The sequence below is a fragment of the Melospiza georgiana genome, chromosome 3 (genome assembly GCF_028018845.1).
Source record: "Melospiza georgiana isolate bMelGeo1 chromosome 3, bMelGeo1.pri, whole genome shotgun sequence".
Classification (NCBI taxonomy): domain Eukaryota; kingdom Metazoa; phylum Chordata; class Aves; order Passeriformes; family Passerellidae; genus Melospiza; species Melospiza georgiana.
The window spans coordinates 42840562-42867693 of NC_080432.1; the positions used below are offsets into that span (position 1 = coordinate 42840562).

Genomic DNA, 27132 nt, shown 5'->3' on the forward strand with positions numbered 1-27132 from the left:
ATCAATACTAAACAAGAAGGGCCTCAAACAATTAACCTCATCAATCATCAGTGCCATATAATAACATTTTTCAGGGATTGTTTTCTTAATATGTTTTTAAGTGAAAAAAAAGAAAATTGGATATATAGAGTTGTTCAGGCAAAGAGAGTGTTAGAGAATAACTGTCACATACATGAGTCAGACTGGCTTGTTGGTATTTGGGCTGCAGTTGAATGGAATGCTGAAAGCTAAGTCAATCTTTTCTAGAACAATTCAAGGGAAGGAAAATACCAAATGTCAGTGTTTATGAGTTTTACATTTGTCTGTGTTCATGCAAACAGAGTGCTCACAGATAAACAGCTGATGCAACTCAAACACCCAAATGAAAATATAATGAAATGATAGTATAAAAAGCCATTACTTCAATGAAAGTATCTTTTTGTGGTTTTGAACATTTATACTTTTTGAGCTTGCTTTCATATGGCGATAACATTTGTGACCATGCTGATTTACATGTGTGAGCTTGAGGTCCATAAATGTTCTGAGCATTTATGACAATCAGCAGATAGAATCTAAGTGTTCTGTCTCCAGTTAGAGTCTATCAACACATAACAGCAAATCTCCACGACAGTTCTGTTTATTGGGACTGGCCATCTGAGCTTGGAGCTACTCATTATCTGGAGAGTTTGTACACATTAAAGAATAAATATACAAGTGAGTAGTCCAAACAGAACTATGGACCTGGATGATGGCTGATAAAATCATGATTGACTATTACTGGAAAATGTCTATGTTGGGATTTATATCTGGTTTTGCATCTATAATGAAACATAAATAATATTATTTATCAGGAGCCATACAGATCAGTTTGTTATGACAGGGAGAACAAGAAAAGAAACATGGTAAAGGTGATAATGCAACATACTCTGTTGTGCTTTATTTCAAGTGGCCACCCAAGAATGATTTTAAAGCACTAGTATTGTAGGGGATTATTTTTATTGTTTTTATTGTTGATGTTTTTCTTTAATGTCAGAGAGGAAACTGTAATTAAGGTCATTATGGATTTCAAATCCCACTTAGACATTTTTGCTGAGTTAAAATATCTTCTGTTTAAACTTAAATAAACTATATCTCATTGTGTGTCTGTGTATATATCTATGTAAATAATTCAAGTTTATATAGTTATTTTCCAAATTCTTAGACTTTGACTGAAGTCTAACTGTGGTTAATTTTATTGCAAATGCTTGACTAGTAAGGAGAACTGTTACAAAGGATAGTCTTATAAAAAATGGATATGTTATAATACTTTTTTTGATTCATCATATGTATTTTAACAGAGGTCACAGCAAAACTGATCTGCTAAGAGTATTCTGATCCTGGGTTGGTTTTTTTTAATTCTTTGATGCTGAGCACTGATGGTCAAAGGTACAAAACATGTCAATGAGAAACTCCATGCACTGAGTACACATTTATTGTTTTTGCCCCACACAATACTTTATCTTAGGCACTTTTCCGTAGAAGACAGATGCCAAAATGAAACCAAGCCCAGTAGTATGTGTGTAGATCCAATATTTTTTAGTCTAACACAATGCTTATGGTATTGCATAGGTTTTTTTTCTCTCTACATATGTTGCAGGAACTAGGTGTTAGTGATTACCCAGGAAACAAGTGTTAATAATAGGTGAAAATTATGTTTTGTATATTTCTTGACTTACTAAGTCAAGAAATGCTGAACATTTCTCATAACGATGAGCTTCATTCTACTTGTTTACATTCAGAGCATTCCAAAAGAAATTGATGGGCTACTCAATACAGTTGGAATTGCTAAATATTTGCAGATAGCCTATGAATAAACTGATTTTCATTCTTTATTGTTTTTTCCCTCAAAAATCAAAATTCTTCAGGGATTTATTTTAATTTTTTTTTTCATTTAATGGAAGGACAAAATCTGTCAAATAGGCTTTCCTCATAATTGCTACAATGTCACGCTAATATTCACTAACTTTAAAACAAAATGGAAAACAAATGCTCTTGACTTTTGGAAATGGTAAAGTATAATATGATGCACCTTATCAGTTGTGTGTGTGACTAAAGCTACAGCTCTCTGAAATTCAGAATTCTGTGTTAAATGGTGAGCACTTGCATTACTGTGTCATATTTTTCATTTGATTAGTTTGTTCTCATAAATGTTAAACATAAATCAATTCTTCTGCTCTCATTTTGTTTATCTAAAAAGCAAAGCTTAAAAATTTCAGCTAGACTACATAAGTGGTTCAGAATGTACTTCATAAAATGCTTCCAAAATCTGAATTGCTTGCTTTGGATCTTGTCTTCTATTTCCTCAGCAGTAAAAGGCTGATCTAAATATTTCTTTGAGCTGAAGAATTAGTTTCATATTTAAGGGGAAAAAATTAGAAAAGGAGCTCTTTGAACTATTTTAAAAAGTAGAAAATAACATCCTACATCCCAAATACAAGGAAATTGTACTCTTTCAGGTTTCAGCATTATGGTTTAGAATAGAATTAAATTACCTTCAAATGATTTTTTTTGTGAGTTATATGCCAAAAGTAAAAGGGAAAGTCCTTTTTGTTTGAATAATTTGTGATTTATTTTAATAATATAAATGAGCTCACTAGCAATTTTCAGTATGTGCCCAGAAAGTCAGGATTTCAAATCAATGTCTTATGTTCCAGAGAACCCACGCTTCCAGAGCTTTTGCCAGCTGGAAATCTCTGAGAACAGGACCGGAAGTACTGGCTTAGCACTTTAATTTATTAATAACTTTACCTTATTTCTTTGAGATACATATGTTAATACAGACACTTCTATTTTTTACTTCAACAGTCATATATATTGTTCATGTTACTCAAGTCCTGGAGATCTCATTACTTCTGTCTTACATTTGTTCTGTTTCAACATTGGGACATCTGTATGCTATCATAGTATTAACAATATTGCACTGTTGTACAATATAGACCTTTAAGAGTTACTCAGTTAAGCTCTTGAACAAATGGCTTCTTTTACAAAGCAGAGTAAATGTTCTTATTTGCTGATGTCAGTGTTCAATTTCATTTGCAAGGTGGAAGAAATAAAGACATATCACCTTGCCTTTTGGCAACACACTTTTGCAGACTATAGATGTAGAAGTTAGCAGATTGACCGACATGAACTGTGTAGGCAGTATTCAAGAGAAAACAAGCTACCTTAGCTATAAAGTAGTCTTAAGATGTCTCATGTTAACTGCTTGCTTAGATGCCTGATTTAGAATGCTATTAAATCAGTGTATTTTCTTAGAGGACATGTTTTCTCCTACATGTTATGAAATCTGTAGCAACAGCACAGAAAGTTCAGATTCCTAATGCATGCAGCTAAGCTATGTGCTTAAATTGTAAATAATTTTCTGTGATCCTGCTTTTTGTTCCAAGGCCCCTGAAGGAAGGGGAAAAAAATCTTATTTCAACTGATCACCTTTTACATTGAAACTATTCAGAGACAATAAACTGTAATGTTCTTTTCAAAGGATAGCAAGTTTGTTTCAGCATGGGGGTGGGAGGGAAGTAGGTGATTGACTGTGTCCTGCTTTTTAGTGTTCAAAATTATACCAGTCATCTAATGTTATATGGTTTCAACAGTAATAGTGTAATAAACACATATTAGTGAGGTGTATGGAGAAAACATAACATAGCTTCCATTGATTATTTATATGTTTGAAAAAATCTTGGAGCCAATTTTCAAGTATATATGACCAAATGTGATCATAGAAGCTTTTAGAACCTCACTGAAATTCACTGAATATTTGGTCATGTGCATTCTTCTGAAGGTACCACTAAATATCTGTTTGCATATTTTGGAACTTTGAATACTTTTTGGTAGTCTTTTTCTTTTGAGCTTGTAAGTAATAACCTGTAAGCGATACTTTACAGAGTTTTTTTAACTACTTCTGTCTTCTAAACTGTAAGATTATCTTGGTGTTCATCCATATGAGTACTTTTGGCTTCTTTGAATTGCTATTATGCTTGTCCTATGTAATTTCATTTTATTTCAAGTTCTTCCTACTTTGTAGATATTTTGATTTTTTAAAATTTTGATAAAAAAAGGTTGGTTTTCTCTTGCTACTTTTATATATACTCCAGTGATTAGAACATAACTACTGTTATGGCCACAATTATTAGCTGGCAGTGAGTAGCATTCCTTTCTGTATGCACTTTTGGATTGTTTTTATAAAGTGCTGTTGAAGAAGGAAATCATCTACTCAGCAAGCTACTTGACATGTTTCTTCTCTGAAAAAAAAAAATTTGCATGTGTAGAATTAAAGGCAGTAGGCACCTTTTTCCTTCATAAACCAGCCTTGGTCTTTTGATTGTCCAGTCCAAGCCACCCCTTTTCTTACCAATACAAAGATTTAGAGCTGTGTGCATTTCATCATTGAAATGAATGCTTTTCAACTGTGTAGAAACTCATCTTACATCTGTTTGTCACATGGTAGCCATCTAATTCAGAAGAATCTCCTATAATATGTAGTTGTTAGAGCACTATATAGATATTTTTCAAAACTGTGTAAATCTTCCAGTCTGTAGAAGCGTAAGACACTCAAAGGCTTACTGCTCTTGCTTACTACCCTGGTCTAAGACTGAACCAAATCAATGCAGCCTATAACAGGGCTATGATAATAGAACTATTCCATGAAATATCAACTGAAGGAATTGTACAAAGGCTTATTTAACTGCTTCCACTATTTACCAGAATTATTATTATTTCACCCAGGAGTTAGCACACTTTTGTTAAATGAGGGGTTAAGCAGTTATTTCTGGACACAGCACACAGAATTATCCTCTATAAATGTCAGTTAAGCTGTCAAATGTACTACCTGTCAGCAATGTATATCAGCTCTTCTCTGGGCAAGCTGAGTGTATTCTGTGTACTTTTACCTTCTGTCATTTCATTCACAACAATGCCTGGAAATACCTTTCCTTTTTTCCCCTGTCTCACATAGCATTATTCATAGAATCCACTACTTTGAATCTCCATGGTCTTTCCATGCTGATGCACATTTGAGGCTAATTTAGCTTCAAGTTAGCTGTTTTAAATGTAATAGTCATTCTGCTTCCACTGTCATGCATGTTTTAAATCAATGAATTCGTAAAACTTTTAGAGATGTGGCATTCCTAATTAAACAATATAGCCATTATTATTAAACTTAAAATAATTTTTGGAATTTATATATTTTAAAACAAATTGATACCAATTATGTTACCAATAGGAAAACTATTGCAAAGTCAAGGTAAACAAACTTGTTTAATTAAAATTAACTCTCTAATTACCACAAGTTCTTCATTAGCTGCCTTGTTAGCAGCCTACTTTTCATAAACTTAGATTTTTGCTCGTGACAGAGTTCACAACTGACACACAAAATTAATTGTTATTTAAGTGGACTTAATTTTGATACATAACATGCAGTGTCAGTGATCAGGGGTTAAAAGGCAAGTTCTCTCAGGAATGAATCATGGCACATAAAGCAAGGTCAAAACAAGTCCTTCCAAATCTGTGTTTTGAGACTGTGCATCCTGCAAGCTATTGAGAGCTCCAGACTTTAAAAACTTACTCAGTTGGCTGGAAGTGCTTTTCTGATGCATTTCAGCTGTGTAATTTGCACCCTGGTTCATCTAAACAAGTGACTGATTCAGAAGCAGATTTTTAGAAAAAATATAGGTGGGTGTTATTTAATGAATGGGTAAAAGTGAAGTAGTACAGTGCTCAGTTAATCATTCTGAAGTTGTGCTATCAGAAAAATTGCATGGAATCTGCAGTAATGTGGGTAGAAAAGTTTTGTGATTTATGTGCAGTCTAATCAGTAAGCATTCTTCATTAAAGAAGAATTTCTGAAGGGTGGAAAGTAACAGAAGAGAAATAAAGTTGATAATGTAAAAGCTGTTTCTGAGCTGCAGTGCAGTGTGTGTTTACATTATTTGCAAAAGAAAAGATATAAAGAGGGGAAGGCTCCGCCAAGAACTTGGGCCTGATTTACAGTCACTAATGAAAGAGCACTGTTAGTTTAACACGTTTCCATCCCAACTGTTTATGACTGTTCTACTGTGAGTTTTCTTCCAAGCATCAGCACAAGGACTTGCGCTTGACACAGCTTGTGGTTTCACATTCTGTTATCATGATTCAAACCTGCCTGGATCAGCACTGTAATACTTTTCTTTTTGTACTAGCTTAATACGTAAAGGGTCACTATCAAAATTAGTTTTAAATTAATCTTGCAAATCACTTAATACTGTTCCCTTGACATTGACTTTAAAACTTTTGTGCATGTGTCTAATCTTTTGCTCCTATTTGGGGTTTTGTTGTTTGGTTTTGGGTCTTTTTCTGATGAGCACTGGGAAAGAAAAACCCATTCTTTGTTTATTGCTGTTTTTCACAGAAAATTAGTTTTTGTTTCATACTTCCCTATTCTTCATCCTTCTGAGAATTTCTGTTGGGAAAACTATTCTTTCTGATACAGCAGGGTTCTGGCAATAGTCTTCAGCATACCCTTGCTCTTATTAATGTAAGTTAGGCCTGCTGTTCTCAGGGCAAACATTGCAGTAGTAAAAGAACAGAAATCTATTAAAAATAACCTTGGATGCTCCATTTACTTTAATAACATCAAACCATATTTACTGCTCTGTAGTTTACCTTACAGCATACAAGAGAAAAGAGAAAAAAGGGAGTCACTTTGCATGCCCATGAGTTATGAGACATCTTCATATGATACTTATTTTCCTGTCATGTAAAATTAACAGTGATTGTCCACGTTGCAGTTTTGATTCTGGAATGCTGCATGAAAACATTTTTTAGAGCCTTACTAAGCTAAAACTAATGAGGAATGCAGCATCTGGCTTGCTAATGTTATTAACTACAACAAATGAAAGATTATTAGTTTAATACTTGTTTACACACAAAAAAAGACTTTTTAGGATTTCTAAAATATACTTTTAGGTTTGGGGATTTTTTTTTTTAATACTGGTTTAATACTTTCAATGTAAGTATCTTGTGGCTAGGTACTTCTATTTCAGATAAATGGAGCCTTTTCTGATACAACTCACCAGCTTAACAAAATCCCTTCAAATTTAAATAAATTAAATTGACCATCTTATGTTAGAAGATTACCAAATACATATATATATACATATGGCATATTTTCACTGAAGCAGTTAAGTGTAACAAGTAAGCAATTCAGTTATTTTCAATTCAGTGTTTGTACCTAGCTCCATGATTAGATTTCTATTGAATTTCAGTTAATTAAACAGCTTCTATCATAGCTTTTCCCTATCAATCTGGCTTTAAAAGCAAAACAGTGTGAATTCATAGCTATAAGTATTTTTTTTATAAGGGTCTCTCCAGTGTATACAAAATTCTTGATGTTGATCTTCAGATGATAGTACAGAAAGCATTTCTCTATCTGGTTTTCTGCCTCAGTGAGTGATAGGTATTGTTACAAGGGTTTTGGTGTAATTTCATTACTAGGCCTTTGTCTTGAATTTTAATTGGGGGATTTTTTTTTGCTACCAATTGATACCTTCCTTGCAAAGCTCATTTTGTAAGTTATGACTGAGAAATAGAATGTCAAAACGGGAATTTATTTCTTCTGTAGTCCATCTTTCATATAACAGGGAGGTCCAGGACTGCTGTAGTGCTGCTCTCCAAAAATACAGTCAAGAAAGGAAAACATAATATCATACTGTAAGCAGGAGTGTTCACATATATTCAATGTTATGGAAAGTGGTTTTGGTATGTTTGTAAGTTGATTTTTTTTTCTTCTTGATTTTAGCTGGTTTTCATTATATCCTTGAACCAAAACATTTAAACATTTTTTCCTTCCCTCTAGTTTATGAGCTACCTTGGCATTCTCAATCATTTTATAGAAGCTATGTATATGATTTTTCGAAATGATTTTCCAATTGACTTTTGACAGTTTGTGTAACGGGGAAATCAAGGTTCAGCCTGGGTTGTTTTGGGGAGAAGAAATCTCAGTCACATACTTTAAAATTTTTCAAACATGATGTGTACTCGGTGTCCAACATGCTCTTTCCTTTGACAATTTCATTATCAAAACACCCTTCTTTGGGCAGCTTTATTTTATAATTTCTGTTTTGAGAGAACATAAAATATTGGCCATTATTCTCAGCATAAAAGCATAAGTTAAAAAAAGAATTAATTGCTCAGGTCTTTTTGAAAGAAACTCTAGTTCACAACTCTTACAGAAAATAGGACATACTGACTGACTAGGTGTATGGTCTTAGGACTGAGCCACAATAGATGACTAAAAATACTTTATTTCCTATGCCTTTTTTATTCTACTATGACTGAGTAAAAAATGAACCTTTAGAAAAAGGTTTTTTATTTTACCTCATGATTTCATATTGCCTTTGTTCTGCCACTTACCCATATCTCTGAGTAGATCAGTAAAGGAAGATTTGCTAGAAAGTTCTCAGGACTTCTTTTTCTCTACGAGTTTCTTGCTACTCTTGAACAGCTGGATGCTACTTTGCTCAGTGTTGGGATGTTTAATCTGTTCTGGTTCAATTCTTGCTGACATTTTCTTGCAAAAGTCTTTGGTTTGAGAAAAACAGTTCAATTTGCATTCTCCTTGTAGAAAGCTAAGGATCAAACATAGGTGACTATTTCAGAAGATGCTACTATTGCTAAGGAGAATGGTATTATCCATCTCTTGAAAGTAACAGAATGAAAAATGAAATCTCTTTTGGGTCTCCTTTATTTTCAAAAAGGTTTTTCTCACTGTCTCTATTGGAGGATGACTACAGTTTGTGCATGGTTTTGACCAAAAAAATTGTTCTAGGCTTGTAACTGTAGGTGCCCTAAATGAATTTCATAGATCTTTTACAGCCCTATTTTATATAATTCTGTGCTCTAATTTTCATTTATTCTATATATTTAATTTTATGGAATATTTAGAGAAAAATAGTAAACTGATTTTGTCAGGAATATGAGAAGTAAAAAGGATACTCCTCTTGTAAATTCTGTTGTCATTTGTTTTTGTGCCACCTACCAAACAGATAAACCTTGTCTAATATATCTTAGGAAAAAGTAAATGTACAGTCAGTATTCCTTTTTTATGCTTATTCTCATCTGTATTTTTTTCCCTTGCCCTGTGATTCTTCATTGTCTCCTTGAAAAATCTTGTAAATATTTCTGAAAATGAAGTAGCATTGTCTATTTTTAATTTATAAAACTGAAGATCTGAACTGTATAAATTCATTTGTTGTTTTGACGGTCTTTGAGCTGCTGAATCAGTTAAACAAAAGATGGTTCAGTTTACTACGATCTACTCATTGAGAAGAGAATCTTCAAGTTGCCTCTGCATTGCATTGTTTAAATAAACCTTTGTTTATTGCTTAAATTTTCTGGAAGAAGTCCCATAATGTCCAGAGTGTTGCCAGACTTTTTGTTATTTTAGAAAGAGTTCTGGTTGGTGTTTTTTACATGGAAACCTCAAAGAGTGAGAGAGGCAGTGATTTCTTTTGCTAGAAGTCATGGAGTTTTGCATGGCTGGTTTTCTTTTATTTATTTATTTTAATTTTTGTTTTATCCATAGCATTTAGACTTGGATGGTCTTTTCCTTATCTTGTTCTCAGTCTTAACAATGAAATATTGAAAATTTATCTAAAAATTTAGTGACAATCTAGGGTTTCCTACAACTAAGAAAGAGGCTGAATTTGTTTATAACTTCAGATTTACACTGTGCTATTTTAGATTTGACTCAGTCTTTTGGTGCTTAGATCTCTTTTGGCTTTTATGTACTACTTGGAAATCAAAACATGAATTATATTGTTGTGATTTTTCAAGAATTCAGAAAAGGTAATATGAGAGAGAGGAAATAACAGTTTATATCTATAACTACTATTTGTCTAGTTTGCTACACTTAACAAATGAACCTTGACTCTTGACTGCAATAATAATTTCAAAAAATTGAACATTATGTTTCAGGAATTATATATTCTTTATCTTTCTCTAGAAATATTTTCACATTATAGTAATTGTAATTGCAAGTCAGGGCAATTTTTTATGATTGATTCCCATAGCCCAAATCTGTTGTAATCTGAGTATGGGTAAATCCCGGGCAACCAGATAATCTTTGAAAGGTTAAAACATCTCCCTCATAATTTCTAGTTGAAGATAAAGGCCCATTTGTGTAGATGACTTCATACAGTCAGTCTAGACAATCTGATTATCAAAAACCAATTTTTAGTTATTTCCTCTTACTTACTGAAACCAATAAGGTGCTTAAGACAGTGAAAAATACTGACTCTGTGTAATCACAATCATATTCTCATTAAAAGTATAAATGCCTCTTTTTTCACAGTGCTTACAAAAATACCTGCCTCCATGGATGAAGGATTAATTCTCCTGCTCTTTGTGCTTAGTGTGTCTGCAGAGAGCATGAGTAGCTTTGTGCTATTTGTTGTACTTCTGTTTTGTTGTATTCTTAATGCTGTGAAAAATCATGTAGCAATAATTAAAATTTTGGGTTATTTTACTGAGTAAATTTTGTTATCTCTTCAGCTGAGAAGCAAGTCAATGCCAATAATATTTCTGTAGCTAATATTTCTCTTTAAATATTCTCTCCTTCAACCTCTCCATATGTACAGTTCACATTGACTTCAGGGAAGTCCTATAAATTAAGATGTTGTGAATTTTGGACATTTGATGAGTGGGATATATAACATATATGTCTTTTGCTATTTAAGTGAAATTATGAAAATGAGAAAGCAAAGTTTGTTTGAAGCTAATCCTCTTGTTTCCTTTTTCTTCTGTTCTGAGTGTTGCCACTTTGCTGTCTCTAGAGGAGATAAATACCAAAGGTTTTTGTTGTTTGTTGTTTTCCAATTTTCATTCCGGTCCTGCAGCATTATTTTCTCCAGAAAATAGTGTTAGGGTTTTTTTTCAGATTGTCATGCATATTATTGTTTCACTCTCCAGCAGGAATTTCCTATTACTGTAATGTGAAGAATTCCAGTGAGCGAAGTCTTCAGAAGCAGGGAAATACCACAAAACATACTCTAGGGTCAGCTTTGGATGCTGTGATATTGTAATGGCTACAATTTTTCTATGTGGTTACAACAAAGTGATTCTGATAATAAAACAGCAACAAGATTCCCAATCCTGTGACTGAAATGACTATGAAGTGACATTCAGAAGGCTTGCATATATAGTGGGGAGCTGAACAAAAACAGTCCAAAAGAAACACTAGCCACAGAGATGATCTCTTGCCCTTCTTGGGCACTTGATGCAGCTACCTTAGATTCCCTGGCTCAGGCTCAGAACTTAATCTTCTGAGGATGATAACCTAAATAAACATTTAAAATGATATAATTATGCTTTACAGGGCATATGCCCGTCACTGTTGCCTGCCTTTTGCCTATTAAGTAGCAAAGAACATTTGTCAGGAACCGGGAAGCCATAAATCTGAACCCAGTTGATGGAGTTTAAATTTGCACTTGAAGTTTCTCAGAAATATACCTTAGTAAGTGGGTTAAAAGTCTAATTTGGGCTTAGAAATCCTCTTCCCTTTGTCTTGAGAATGAACTGCAATGCATCCTGAAATATGAGACCTGGGAAGATGGTGACAGCATGTAAGAGGAAGACTGACTCTATCTGTAGAGATGCGACATCTGGCCTAAAGCATGATATATTACGCCTGTATAGGTTTCTGGTCTGATAATTTTAATTTGGGTTTAAAAAATAAACAAGGTGCTTCTCTGTGCCAGATTGTCTTATGAAGACCAAATTACTGAACGGTATCTCTCTAAGGAAGACTTGCAAGGGAACACATTGCAAGAGAATAAAATGCTAATATTTCATTCCTCAGAGGAGCAGTAGGTCTTTGAGAAATGCATAAATATCTGCACTAGAAGATATTTTGCCTTACTTGGTTATTGGAGCAGGTAATTTATGCATGAAAGCTGTGCTATCTGCTGACTATTGTAATAGAAAAATAAGTTGATTTTTCTTTTGCAGAAATAATCATATTAAGTTACAAATCCTATGCCCAAAATATTTTAAAGTGTAGTCTTCTGAGAGAGCAGATTTTAAGCCTTTTCAATTATGAGATAGCAGAAGAGGAAAAGGTTACAAAATAAATGAGAAAAAGAAAAGATTACTTCTAAGTTGCTTTTTTTTCAAGAACTATTCCTTAGCATGTACCAGTATGTTCAGATATGCAGTTGTAGAATCTTCAGTATCAAATCCAGGTTTCATTAATCAGAACAAAAGTGCATTTCAAATGCATGGACCTTGGAGAAAAATAGCCTATTAATATCAGGCAGCTTGGTACATTTTGTATTGTATTTGGCATGCCACTTTGCAGAGTTGTCTCCTTGTTTGTGAAATTTCTTTTTTTCTCTTCAAAAAATGTAATTTCCAGGTTGGATGACTTAATTGAAGCATTTCTCAAAGATAATGATCCTGATAGCTCTCTAGATGTTGGTGCTGACATGCGGAAGATCAAGTATTGCTTCATTTACATGAAGGTATTTTTTTTAAATGGGGATCAAGGTGTGGCTGATACTCTGAAAATAACTTGAAGATATTCATGGTTTAAAAGTGTTAAAAGAAATTCAATGTAGTTGAGAGGCACTGGGAAAGGGTAAAACAATTGAACTTGAAATAGTGTGGAGGACTCATAGAAAACTTAAATTTAGATGGGGAAATTCAGCAGCATTTTTTGGAAACATCAGGATCCCAGCATGCAGTAAATTGTAAGACTGGAAGTTACTGGAATCAAGACAAGTTGTTTTTATATGGATAGATGTTCTCATCTGTATTTCCAGCATTGCTGAGGCTTTATTTTGGACAAACTATGTTGACAGAGGTAAAAATGTAGGTTAAAAACATTATATCCCTTTACCTGTTGCACTAATTCATCTGATGGGGATGCAAGACCTTCTGAAATATTGAGAAAACAAGACACACTTGATAATTGTGAAATTATAGAAGATAATACTTTTCTGTATTTTGGGATATTATCTTTTCAATATAACAGTGTATACATTCCTGATTTTAATTTATTATTTTTAAATAATTAGTTTTTAATTATATTTTTAATGCTATGATACTAGAGAACACTAGAGTTTGTGTAGAAGGAGTAAATTGAACCCTTGCTAATGAAGATTAAAGAATACAATTTGTTTCATACTTGATTCAATGGATATAATTTGACAGTCAACTGTGGCATGATTTTTTTCTGTCAAGACTATAGAAAGGTTTTACCTTTCTTTCTATAGCTAGACTCCCTCAGAATAGAATAGAGAGTTGGATGGAAAGTTAAAAGAGTGTGCTTTTTCTGTTTCTCTTTATAGCAAATTATAAATCATCCAGTGACTTCAGGTAAAAAATTGCTCTCAGAAGACATCTCTGAAGAAAAAAACAGTAATGAAGAACTGGAAAAACTGAAAGGACTTCTGCAGCAAAGAGACAATGAAATCAGTATCCTTTGTGGGGAAAAAAGTGCTATTTGGGTTTGAGATGATCTTACAACCATTTTTCTTTGTGTGAGAGAGGCTGTGCTGTGTTAAAGGAAATACTCAATTCCCAGCTTTTATGTGACAGGACTTCTGCTTTGCACCTGCTTCTCTTTCCGTTTTTACCAAAATCTAAATTCTGGATCCAAGCACCTCTTCGCTTTAGAATGGCCCAACCAATAACCAAATATTGTGGATCAGGCCACATTTAAAACATTCTCCTCAAGCAAACTAAACTACTTTTTAGAGGGGGAAACTATATAAAGCATATAAAGATGCTATATAAAGACCAATCTATACCTTACAAAGAATAGAATTTCCTATGTGTCTTATTTTTAGCCAAATGAGGTGTTGCTTTGGGGACTACTGGGCAATTTGCCCTTAGAACAAATATAAAACTTGTACTTTTTACATTTAAATTTAAATCATTTTGCACATAAAAGTGCTAAACTATTCAGATGTTCTTTGTCCGTTTCACTGCCTCACAGGAAACATAAGTAGCTGCACTGCAGCCTGACAGGTGGGATGTATTTTAGCAGTTTGGCAGACCTGTGGGCTAACCACAGCCACTACAGCCCCAACTTTGTGGCTGCTCAGTGGGGAAAGTTTGTAATACAGCAGAGAAATTAAAATATGGGGTTGTTGAATGTAAAGGTAACAGGGGTTGTCTCATAGTTATTAGTAAAGAGCAAACTCGGGTGCATTCTTTGTGCTCAACGATTCCAGCTCAGTTTTATATGTCAAATGAGAATAGCATTTTTTATTGGGGTGTAGCATGTTACCTGTCTGGACTGAGGTGGCAGGAAAGCTTCCCCATTTCTGCTCTTTCACAGATGATAAGATTGTGTTTTTCCAAGGTGCAGTTTCAAATAAATTTAACTAACACACTAACTCATTTATTTTGAAAGAATTTTCTTTCAAAAACTTCTTCAGTTTTTTTTTTAATGGAAATTTTAAGATCTGAGTTCCCAGAAACATTTCCTCCTGAAATGAATTACTTCATTAGCATGAGAAAAAAAGCAAAAGATCTCTATCAAACACATTTCAGCTCAACAGAAGTATACAGCTTTGCTCACAGAAGTGAAAGGAGGAAACTTGTGCAAATCCATGTAAGAGTTAAATAGAAAGAATATAGGAAGACTTTGAAGAGAAGACTGATTTAGGGAGTCTGCAGTGGCTAAGTGACAGTGCATCATCACTAGAACATTAATAACATGTCTAATGTGATGAAATGGTGGGAAGTATGGAAGCTGTTGAATAAACTAGGAGTTCCCTCTTGCCTACTGTAGCTAGAAGCTATCATAAAAACTGAATTGGAAAGTGTTTTATTATTATTACTTAGTCTAGTTAATAATATTCCCCAAAGACTACTTAGAATTTCTGCTGTTCATTAAGAAGATTAATTAGGATTAAGAAGAGCAGCATATAAAAAAACAGATCACAGGGACTTCAGTGTTGCTAATTGAATGTATGCAGGATTTCCATTATATGTCCTCTATGAGCTGTTAGGCAAAATGTATTTATATTTAATATACTTCCAGTAAATTCACAGTGTTATTGCAAGAAATTTCCTAAAGACTTCTTCTGAATTTTAGTGAACCTTTTGTGAAAAGCTTACAGATAGGATATACTTGCAAGGCTACCTGTAAATTAAGAGGTTTTTTCTTTTGTCATTCTGTAATAAAAAAGTTTTTTTATTACAGAATTTGAAAAATAAAAAGGGCCTGCCACAATGGCAATAAGATCCTGTTTGTCTGAATATGCTTTTATCAGGAGTTGATTGAATGGGATCAGCCATTGTAGTCGATGTGTGACTTTGTTATTGTTTTAGTAAGAACTAATCTGCTGTTTGGAAAAACTGAGGTGGATGAAAATAATTGCAAAGAATATGTCCAACTTTATTTTCACATTCACACATATGCTTCCATAATGTGAATTTTTTCACTTTGGAAAAAAATAAAATGCTTATGGACAAACAATGATGATAGTAGCTTTAAAAAAAAAAGAAAAGAAAAAAATTTTTCCTTAATATATTTTGCAGATATTCTGGTAACTATGCTGAAAAAAGAAAAAAAGAAATCACGAGATACTCTTTCCCAGTTTAATGCCACCTCTGCTGGTTCTGCAGTCTTGGAGCAGTCTCCTTCTGTGAGCTTGGAAGAACGTCAGAGTCCATCTAGATGTTCTAGTCTGAAAGAGGCAAAAGTTTTCAGTTCTTCCATTCCCAGACTACCTTTTCTTTGCAGAGCAACAGGTTAGTGTAATTAATTAAGTTAACAGTTATTGCATCATTCCAGTATGACTTATAGCATATCCTTCAAATGTAAACCAAAACAACGAAGCTTTATTTTTAGTACTAGTCATATTGTGCTAATCCTATATCTACAAATGCAAGGTTTTAAATTTAAAGCCCTCTAAGGTGCTGATGGCTTTTACAAATTTATGTAAATACTCTGTTGAACAGCCGTATGGAACCATAGTATAAATTCAGTTGCAGGCCCTTTATTCTTTCAGTAAATTAAGAGAAAAAAATGGGGGTTTGAGCATAATTCATTAAGAAATATAATAATATTTTCCCCCAGAAGATCCATTTCAATTTATCCGTATAAGTGATATTTCAGGATTTAAGTTTGTGTTTAAATCATTGTAGAAGCAACTCAAACAATTAAATAATATTGACCAGTTAGCATGGATTGGTAGGGCAGTTTTTATAGTGGTTATTTGAAAAGTATTAAATGTGGATCATTGTAATTTTCTTTCCATACATCATTTGAGCTAGTTATTTATGAAAATAGGTAGCAATATTCTTGCAAGTTGTTAATTTCAAAATCCACATGAAAAAACTTCTAATAACTGTAGACAGATTTTTCTTGCATGGTTTCATGTTTTCTTCATTTTCTAGTTGAATTGTTCAAATAAAAAGATTTTTTTATGTCAGCAGGTTCTAGAAGTTCTTATGTTTTTGTTACTAAAGAACATACCTCATCCTAAATTATCACATGTTACATATTCTTGATTTATATATCTGTAAGCTTTTCATGCATTTTGGGGGGTGGCTAGCTGAAGAAGACTTTTTAATGTGAAACTCAGACATGGCAGCTGGCAAGTAGAAACTTAGATTTTGCTAGTGTACTAGTGGGAATGGCATTCTTAAACCACATAAAGTTGCCAATTATCCTCGAAAATTGCATTGTAATTGAACTCGTCAGTTTTCACACTTGCTATTTTGTTTCAGTTGCTCAACTACTGAGGAATTCCCTTTGCCTTCTACTCTTTGTATTCATCATCCTTCTTCTCATTTTATAGGAAGAATTTATTGGATTTGGTGTCACAATACTATAAACTAAATATAATCATGTCCTTGGAACACATTTCCTTTTCATTACCTCAGAAATATGCCTGCAAATAATAGCTATATTTTTTCAACAAATTGCTAGTGTAATTAGATCTTTTATACAGTGGCATTTCTTTGATCTTTTAAAAAAAGCCCTCATAAGCATGAGAAAATTCTTAGTATTGATCAGCGCATTCCCTTTTTACGAACATTGTGTGGGTACATTCATATCAGTTTTCTTTTAGTGTAAAGTAAGAAGTTTGAGCATGTCAGCTCAAATTGACTGGGTTGTAGAACCTTACTGCCTGCACTCTGCACTGGCAAGGCCAGGTTGGATGGGACCCTGAGCAGCCTGCTCCAGTGGAAGACATCTCTGCTCTTGGCTGGGGGTTTGGTACTTTTTCATCATCAAGGTCCCTTGCAATCCAAACTATTTTGTGATCCTTTGCTAAGTTTGGATGAGACATCGTTCTCACTTAAGCACATAGACTCATTTTTCATCTATTGAAAGACTGAAAATTATGTTCATTGCTATAAAATTATCTATCCATTTCAAAATCTATCTAAGCTATATATATATGTATGCTATTTTTTCTATAGGCTTTAAGAATTCACTAAAGATTGTGAAAGGGCTTGGGCCAGAGCCAGGAGCAAACTCCCAGGTTGAAGCTTTCATGTAGTATTAAAGCTATTCTTCATAATTTAAACCCTTTGCATCCTTTACATTGTTTATGAAGATTTCAATTTACAGCACAAAGGCTTTATAGTATGTTAACTATTTGAAAATTTTGCTTTTCTTTTTATTTAATTCTGTACTATCAAACCTGCTATCAGCCTGATTTATTGCATTATAACATCATATTTCTATTGTCTCTAATGTGTTTTTCATTTTCTTATCTAATTTCCTCATCCTGAAAGTTAAATTAGGAAATCAAAAGAAAATATAAGGAAAAAAACTTAGTTTAACAAAATAGTTGTTGGAACATCTATCTAATAATTTGTTTAATAAATATATATTTAGAAAGTTCATTTATTTTGCAGTTGATTTGTTATGTAGCTTTACATTTGCTTGCCCAGAAACAGATCTTTACCATTCTGTGATAGAAAAATATTATTACCATTTTTTCCCATATGATCTAGGACCATATCTAGATTGAAAGATATTGTAACTAGGTTTCTTGTCTATCCTATCCAGACACTTCTTGAAGTAAGAGAAAGGCAGTAATACTATTTCACTGCTGAGCTTGATGTGATAATCTGTGATAACAGGAAATCTATCTTGGTCTCATCACAGCAGTAAAACAATTCCTGGTCCAAATTTGTCCCTCAGCAGGCTGACTTTGAAGGTAAATGAGTAGTGACTCCAACAAGAGTTAATGTTCTACAGGTACAGCTGTAATTTATCTCTTTTTAGGTCATCCTGCACTGAATGTGCATGGTCTTTTCAGAAGAAACTGAGTGAACATAAAAAAATCTTCAAAGATTTGGCGTACAGTATTATTTACCGTCCTGTACACTCTGCCTTTTCCCCACCACGTGTATTCTCAAACTCTCAACAGAAGCCTTTAATCGCAGTACAGACTCAAAGATTAACAAGGCCTAACACCCAGATTTGATTTCCATGTAGGTTTTTGGGTACCATTATATAATATTTTCAGCTGATAATACTAAGCTGTAAAGAGTTTATTACACAGAGTCATAGAATTGCTTGGGTTATGTAAGGGTCCTTAAGAATCATCTAGTTTCAAACCCCCTGCCATGGCCAGGAATGCCACTCACTAGACCAGGCTGCTCAGGGCCCCATCCAAGCTGGCCTTGAACGCTTCCAGGGGTGGGGCATCCACAACCTCTCTGGGTAACCTGTTCCAGTGCCTCAGCACACGCTGAGCAAAGAATCTGTTCCTAACATGTATTCTAAAAACACTGTCTTTCAGTTTAAAACCATTTATCCTGTCACTACCTGTCCATATAAAAAGTCCCTCTCCCTCCTTTATAAGCCCCTTTAGATAATGGAAGGACACAATGAGATCTCCCTTCTCTTCTCCATGCTAAGCAACCATAGCTGTCTTTGCCTGTGTCTGATTTAATGTTGAAAAGTACTTTTTCTGAACAGGTATGTCTTTAGCTGCTTGTTTGAATATTATATTTGAAATAATGTCACCAGTAAAATATTGTTGAATATGAGATTTGATACCACTGGAGACCTAATTAAGAACAGCTGCAATTAGACATGTGGATTGTTGTTGTTTTGTATTGTGCTTTTTTTTAGTTTGTGCCAGAGTATGGATTAGGCTGTACTTCTTGACAGCCACAGCAGAGAAATATAAAAATGCATATTGTCCTAGTAATGCCCTAGCTTTCTCTGCTGGTTTTGGGTCACATAGATTGAATTCTACACTAATTACAAAAGATACCAGTTTACATGCTGTCAGATTTCTTCTTCTTGGATCCCAGAAGACTTCTTTTAGGAAGGACTGGATGGCAGGCAGGCTGCCTGGAAGCAGTGGAAGGCTGCCTGCTGCTGTCATTTTGTCAAGTCAGATGGCATACAACAGTGAACAGACCAGAACTTGCTATCTTAGTGCAAGTGTTACACCATAAAAGGGGATAACTTGCTTTTTAATATCCATCCTCCATCACAGAGAGCTCTAAATTATAAATCCATGACCACATGAGGGAGAGTGAGCAAAATAGTCTGGCATAGTAGCCACTGTTATTATTGCATCATAATATCTTTCCTGAATCTGAAACAGACATAACTAGCTATGAATTTAAATTATGTTTCAGATGATCATACCAGAAAATGCAAAGATAAGTTATTGGCATAATAACCTGAGCATAACAAATGCTTCAGCAATTTTTAATATAATAATTTATATTCAGCTTTTAATATAATAATTAATATAATAATTTATATTCAGCTTTTAATACAATAATTTAGTTCATAATCGTAAAGTATCTACTGCAGCTTTGTGTTAATAATTCATATCTTCTAGACATATAATTGTAGAACTATATGTAATCCTTCTTAGGAGTTGAGTCAATTGTTAATTAGTAGTTTCAGGATAAATCAGAGAATGAATGAGTCTATCAAAACAAGAAAAAAAATCAGACTTCATCAGACAGTAGAGTGATAAATATTGTATTGTATTTAACTTTTATTGCATGATATCACTCCTGTACAGAGAAGTCTTATTTTGGAATCAGTTTCTGATTTCAATGATGGCCACTTGCCTCTTAGGATAATTCTGTGAGCATAAAAGATGATATATGTATGATATAATTTTTTCCCTGCTAGATTTGTTTTTCTCCTGAAATATAAACAGTTTAGTTACAGAAAACAGTGTGACTATTGTGACATTTAAAGAATGCAGTAAATCTTAGTAAGAGGTTCAAACTGTTGTATATGCTGATGGATTTGAGAGTGATTATTTTGCTCATAGAAAAGATTTTGTTAGGATAATGTTTTGACCAGTTTGAGCCCTTTCATTTTTTTTTGTTGAGAAGTTGTGAAGTTTTTTGAGAGTTTTGTGAAGAATTTACCTTCTTTGTATCCCCTTCATGATTTAAGATCACTTTTTGCTTGACACCATGAAAACACCTATATAAAAAAGTATTCCTGCTGAAAGGCTGACTAACTGGCTTAGAAATGTAAGGTGAGAGATGGTTTCTGTAAACAGATTACTCTTATGAATAGCATGAAAATAGTGAAGCTAAGACACATACTGCTCATTTCTGAATGCTAAATATTTCTGTCATCTATTAAGACATTTTAAAATATATATCTTGTCTATTTATGTAATAATTTGGGGAAAATGCTTCCTTCTCTTGTTGAAAATCTATCTATTGTCTGAAAAGAGAAAGTTCCCTAATGCAAAAGGCTGACTGAGGTTTTCAGTCAGTGGTTTTCCATCTTATGTTTTTCACTTCAGAGTAAAGGCAGGCCTCAAACATTCAGAAAAATTATATGCTTAGCAAACCCATATGTATCTTGGAGCATTTTCTGTGTCCAGTAGTGCTTTCGGGTATCTGAAGGCAGAGTCTTGGCACTGTGCTCATGACAGATCTTTTGTTAACAAACACATGTAGTTATTTTATTGCTATCTGGCCAATAAAAGAGTTCACTGGTGCATTTAGGGCACTGCTCAGAATTACTGTTGATCTTTCTCATTAGTCAGAAAAGAAAATATGTTCTACATTTTCTGTTAAAGGTCCAGGAAAAAGTATATGTCCCATTTACTCTCCAGCTGAACTTCTACCAGCTCCTAGTAACATGCAGTGCATATTTCATTGCTACTGTTAAATCTTTGTAACAACTATTTCTTGTTACAAAGATTTGTTAATTTCTGAAGCATTAAATATTTTCTATAGTGCAGAGTGATTATAGTGTAGAGTGCATTTTGCCAAGTTTAAGGACCAAGCAGGAAGCGTCAGACTTCACTGCTTGATTTAGTTGTTTTAAAAAGTCTTCAAAATAAATTCAGCAAATATTAACAGACAGCAGAAGCTTTTGAACAATTTTATTCAACTTTACTTCTGATAAGCTTAGCAAAGTTATTTTCTGATATTTCAAGTTACAAGATAAAATGTGTATTGCTAGGGCTTCAATTTATGTCATAATTATGAATGGCTGTCAATGGCTATCTATGAGACGTTTGTAGCATGTAGCTGTGAAAATTTTTTACTCTGTCACATGCTGTTAGACATTTGGTATCTCTGTTGTCTTTTTAAATCACAGTTTTATTCCCTTTTTTAATCTTGTGACATGAACAAAAAAGTAAACATTAAAACTCAAAGTAATTTCTAAAACAGAATTACCCTCCTTAAATGTACACTCGCTGCAATAAATACCAAGCAGTATTTATTTAGTATTTATTATTTATTAGCAGTATTTATTAGCAGACTAACTCTGAATTTAAAGGAAACTCAACTAGCTTCTGGGGCTTGCTCATTTGTTTGTTTGTTTGGTTTTTTTTTTCAACATCGATTCTTCTATCTGTACTGCTTCCAAGAGCTTTATTTTATTGGAATTCACTGTGAGACCACTGTGACTTTCGCTTGAGTGAGAACTTTGAACTCACTGAGCTTAGTAAACAGCAAAAAAAGGACTGTGTTAAGAAGTTTAAGACTCCAGAAACATCTCTGTAAGGAGCAACAGATGACTATTTCTTGTGACATAGAAATATAATTACATGTTATTTGATTTAAAGGGAGCTTCTGCAATTGATAATCAGTGATAAAACCCTCTGTGTTACAATTTTCATCATCTTAACTAAGTGTTTAGAAATATGAACATCAGATTATTTTTATGAGATGAAGCCCAGATTTTCCTCTTTGGTGCTTAGTTCCCATTTGCAACTTCAAAGGCAAATTTTGTAACTTGTAAGGATTTAATGAAAGTGAGAAGATCATAGCAGTACTTTCACTAATTTTTCAGAGACACTGAACCTTACTTATATATTGAAAATGTTGTTATGTAAAAAAACTTACTTCTTCCATCAACAGCTTTTTCTTTCTTCACATTTTTTTGGTTTTACAAAACATGTCTGTTTTTTCTAAGATTCTCATCATGTTGTTCTTTCCACTTCTCAAATGGGAATCTCTTCTGATGTAGAACGTATGTTTGGAAGCTTGTTAAAGATGCTTTTGGCAGTTTCTACTGCCTTCCTCTTGAGTCTGTTTAGATGGGGAAATTTTCCAGTATTTTTATACTAGTTTACTGTTCTCTGATCTGGATTAGTCTGCTAAATGTAACCTAGTGTTCCTTGGAAGTTCTCTGCTATTTCAAATCTTTTTGGCTTTCTGTTTCATTAGCCATATTTTGGCTGTCCAAAAATACAATGGGATCCTTCAAACTAACTTCTTAAAGTTTTTTTGGGTTTTTTTGGTGGCTGAAGGTCTTTAACTCTTGATATTTTAGAGGTAAAATATGCTTCCGAAAGTTTCTGCATGTTTGAAGGGTGATCAAATTCCTTTATATATTGACTGTCAGGTTTGGCAAATACCTCTGTAAAACTTCTTCCATATTGTTGTTGTTATGAGCATCAGTCTTGGGAGACTACAATGCCTTTTAACAGAGCCACTACATGCAAATTATGTATGCATGTGGGTAATCAAAATACTACAAAGTTCTTCTATTAGCTTAAACTCTAGATATTTCTGTACAGACATTACTAATTCTGCTAAATAATATAATATGTCATGTCTTGAACTTTTTCAGTAAAATAACTTTAATGCTGAGTTGAAAAATTTGATTATAATGTCTAGATTTCTGTCTCTTTTATTTGTCAATTTAACCTAAAAAAACCTTTTTTTCATTCTGTTCCTGGCAGAAACAGATATTTTCTGGAGACTCTAGTCTCAGCATATTTGAATATAAAACCAGAGTAGGTATTAGTGGAAATATCCTACAAATCCCTACCTTTTATTCCTGATATTTGTACATTTAAGCAGGTTAAGTTTCATACAAATGTTTCAGGCCAATTTCATGCTTCTGTTCTTGCACAATTTTTTCACTGAAGTTTTCTGTGCCTGTTTGCCTCAGTGATAATTGACTCTTAAGTTTTGGATGCTTTTGTTGAAAAAATCATTGCACAGTTCACTTACCTCTGATGCATCAACATTTTTTTTCTCTTACACTTTTAATTCTGAAATATCTATTTAGTAACTGTGCCTTTGATTCATTAATTTTCAGCCCTGCTATAAGTTCAGAAGGATACTTTCAAAAGAATAACATTATCTTCACAGGTTATATTTTATGTTTATTATACATTGTATATTTAGGTTAATTTGAGAAAAAATAGACCATTATAGATATATGTGTGGAAGAAAAGAGTAACCACATAAATGAAAATAAGCTAACAGCTAGTGATACTTGGTTTTCCACACTTACACAGTAAGTTTGGTAGATTTTACTTCTAGGTCAGGTAAAACCTCTTACTGATTTTTATTGCAAGGCTGGTCTTACAAATCTTTGAGTGAGGTTCTCTGCTTTAACCATCTACCAAGCTATATTGAAAACAATCTTTGATCTTTTTGTTCATAGAGTCGGGTTCCAACTGGTCTAAGACTTCTTAAGGCAATTTTGGCATTTGAAATGATCACACAGAGTTATACAAAGAGCTGAAGTTGTTCTTTGTAAACCCGTGCATATCAAAGATGCTTCACATGCAGATAATTATGCCATTTTCCTGTAGCAGAACTTATATGACTGAAGAAATTATTTAACATTTGTAAGCATTTAGCAGTAATTCCAGCTCTTCTTCAAATAACTTGTATCTGACTTGAATGCAGTGAGTGGTGGAGTTGGACATGATAAAAGTCTGTCTATTTTTGTGTTCTATTACAAAGTGTGCTCATGTTTAATTTTCTCTCCCTTAACAATTTCTTTGTTTTCCATTTTTCCTAGCAATATTCTTCCTAGAGATGAGTAATTTGCTGATGACTGAGCAAAACATTTGCTGAAAGATTTTGTTGTTTCTTTTTTAATGATTCTATGCTAAATACTCACACAAATAGCCCTATCAAACTGTGAGCCCTTCCTGATTTTCAGCATACTTTTACTAAACTCTCATACAAATAAAATTAAATTTCATCTTTTACTCTTTCCTTATCATCATACTAATGTCCAAGAATTTTCTATAACCAGTATTCTTAGTCTTTAATGTGTCTTGACTGTAATTATCTCAAGCCTTCTTATTTTAGTCACCTCACAGCCCTTGAACTGCTGCTGCATGTTCATGTTACTTAACTTGCTTACGGTTGCTGTCTTAGCTATTGTAATGTTTATTGTAACCCTGTAATTCCTTAAAATAAAGATCATCTCAGAAACAGCATTTTGAAGTTCAGTTCTAGGCAAAACTAATATAGACATGTAATCTTAAAATCTGGCGCTGTTAATATCAGATGCTGTGTTTGAAGGCTTCTGCAGTTTATTTTATTATGCATATTTTAATGCCACTATTGCTTTCTGCTGCCATTTTAGGCTTTCTACTACCTAGATATAGAAGCCTTTGAGAACATCAGTTTATTATGCTGGACATCACAATAAACTTCCTCAAAAATCTAAATGGAGAGATTAACTTCTTCCTTAATATTTGTTATGTATTTGAATCACAAGTCTTATGAGGAACAGTTGAGGGATCTGAGGTTGTTTAGCCTGGAGAAAAGGAGGTTCAGGTAGAGGAGGTGGACCTCATTGCTCTCTACAACTACTTGAAAAGAGGTTGTAATGAGGTGGGGGTCAACCTCCTCTCCCAGGTAAAAAGTGACAGGATAAGAGGAGACGGCCTCAAGTTGTGCCAGGAGAGGTTTAGATTGGATATTAGGGACAAATTTTACTCATAAAGGGTTGTCAAGCACAGGCACAGGCTGGCCAGGGGAGTGGTGGAGTCACCATCCCTGGAAGTGTTAAAAAAGTGTGGATACAGCAGTTGGATATGGTTTAGTGGTGAATATGGTGGTGGTGCTGGGTTGACTGTTGGACTCGGAGATCTTGAGCTTGGGCTTAGATGACCTCAGAGATCTTTTCCAACATTAACAATTCTATGTATCTGTGATTTACACTCTATTTTAGGAAGGTTTTTTTCTTAGCCCTCAACATAAATCAAACCAGTTTCTCCATATGTATGTCTCAAAAATATAGGGAATACAAAGAGGACATGTTCCTGTGTCACTGCCAAAATACACAGCAGCACCACCTCCTGGGCATAAAAGTGCTGGAAATACCTGCATCTCTTCCAAAGACAGATAATTCACAGGAAGGGTAAAAACCCAGCATAAACTGCTGATTGATAAATTTTGTTCAGTTTTGTTTCTTTCTTGATATCTGTTACTTAGTGTTTAGATTAAGTGCAAAAACACAAGATTTATTATTTCTTCCTGTTTTAACTTGCTATTATAATTCTGTTTATGTATTTAGCCTATTCTCTTCTGGTTTCTGATGTGTCATATGCATATTTAAAATGATAAGTATTTAGACATTTATAGCTCAGCCTTTTATATGCTTGTTTTCTGAGCACAACAACTTGGCCCAGTGATCAAAACATCCGCATGGCTGAATGAGAATAATTTAGGGTAAATAATCTCCAGCTCTTGTGGGGAATCCCGAGTTTGGGCACATAGCCTGTAAAGCTAAGTTAATCAGAAAAAGGAGAAGTACTTAGGAAAAATAGGTCTAAGGCAGTCATGAGATTCATTGTATCATTGCATGACCAAGCAGGATTTATAGTTAGGGCATCTGTAAACAACTAATGGTGTTGATCTCTGTAGGCGTGTTTTTAGTTCCCTGTGATGTCAGTTGGACCTAATCATATATCAAACACTCATGTAATGTTTTGATACTCTGTGAATTAGAACTTTAATCTAATTATCCTATATCCTTACTGTTTGAAGAAGCAAGATTAAGTCCAGAGAATTTCTTTCCCATGTATAACTTCCCTTCTAAGAATTTCTTCCCTTGTAAATTGTTGCAGGTTGCTGTCATGTGTTGCTCTTAGGTACAACTTTGAGTGATTTAATGGTAAATAAAACTGGATATAAAAATTAAGGTATTTTTCAAAGTTAAAAAAAAAAGTCCTGATAGGGATTTCTGAATTTTAAGATTGCCTGGAATAGTTATATTTTGGAATGTGGCCTGTTTGATTTTGATTTTAAAATTTTGACAAATGCTTCTTTGAGATTGGGATATTAACATATCCACTTCAATCCACAAAATTATTATGCAGCATCATGGTAAAATGGGAAGAACTACTCAGAATGAACATCACCATTTTTGAAGAGAAAGTTTACTTGAGATTTATAATACAACTTTGAGGTATTTTAGACTCAAATAAATAGGCATGTTTTAATCTGTGACTTATAAGCCCTGAATGAATAGAGCTTTTTCCTAATAAATGATTTTGCTACACCCTTCCATGCATTTGTTGCACTAGGTTTGATTCCTGCAGTGTACTCTGTGTAGAGCTACAAATTTAAACTGGTTTGAAATTTAATATGGTATAAAAAGTATCTGCTTGTCTGTTAAACAGAAATGATCTCTGCATATATGTAATGCCACAGCTCTACAATATTTCTTAAATTAGGCCTTTGGCCTAGAAATGTCAGTCATTTAGGACCTGCCTTTTTAAGAAACCCTGCTAGAAGTTGCACCTATTACGAAAGGGAAGATCTGTGGTCAGGATATTGTTTCAGAAATGTCTTTGCTGTCGGCATTCTCATGAGGTGCTTCAGAGTTTTCTTGTTTTGCACACTTAAAAGTCAGATTTTCTCCAGATTTTTAAAAAGAAGGAATAGATT

General features: G+C 33.7%; 1 protein-coding gene across 1 annotated transcript in view; it reads left to right on the forward strand.

The window, feature by feature from the left end:
* KIF6 (kinesin family member 6) overlaps positions 1-27132 on the forward strand; it is a 152527-nt gene that overhangs the window by 47861 nt on the left and 77534 nt on the right. The window contains exons 11-13 of the mRNA XM_058020745.1: positions 12407-12512; positions 13341-13467; positions 15544-15756. Coding sequence (XP_057876728.1) covers positions 12407-12512; positions 13341-13467; positions 15544-15756 — 446 coding nt within the window. The remainder of the gene's footprint in view (positions 1-12406; positions 12513-13340; positions 13468-15543; positions 15757-27132) is intronic.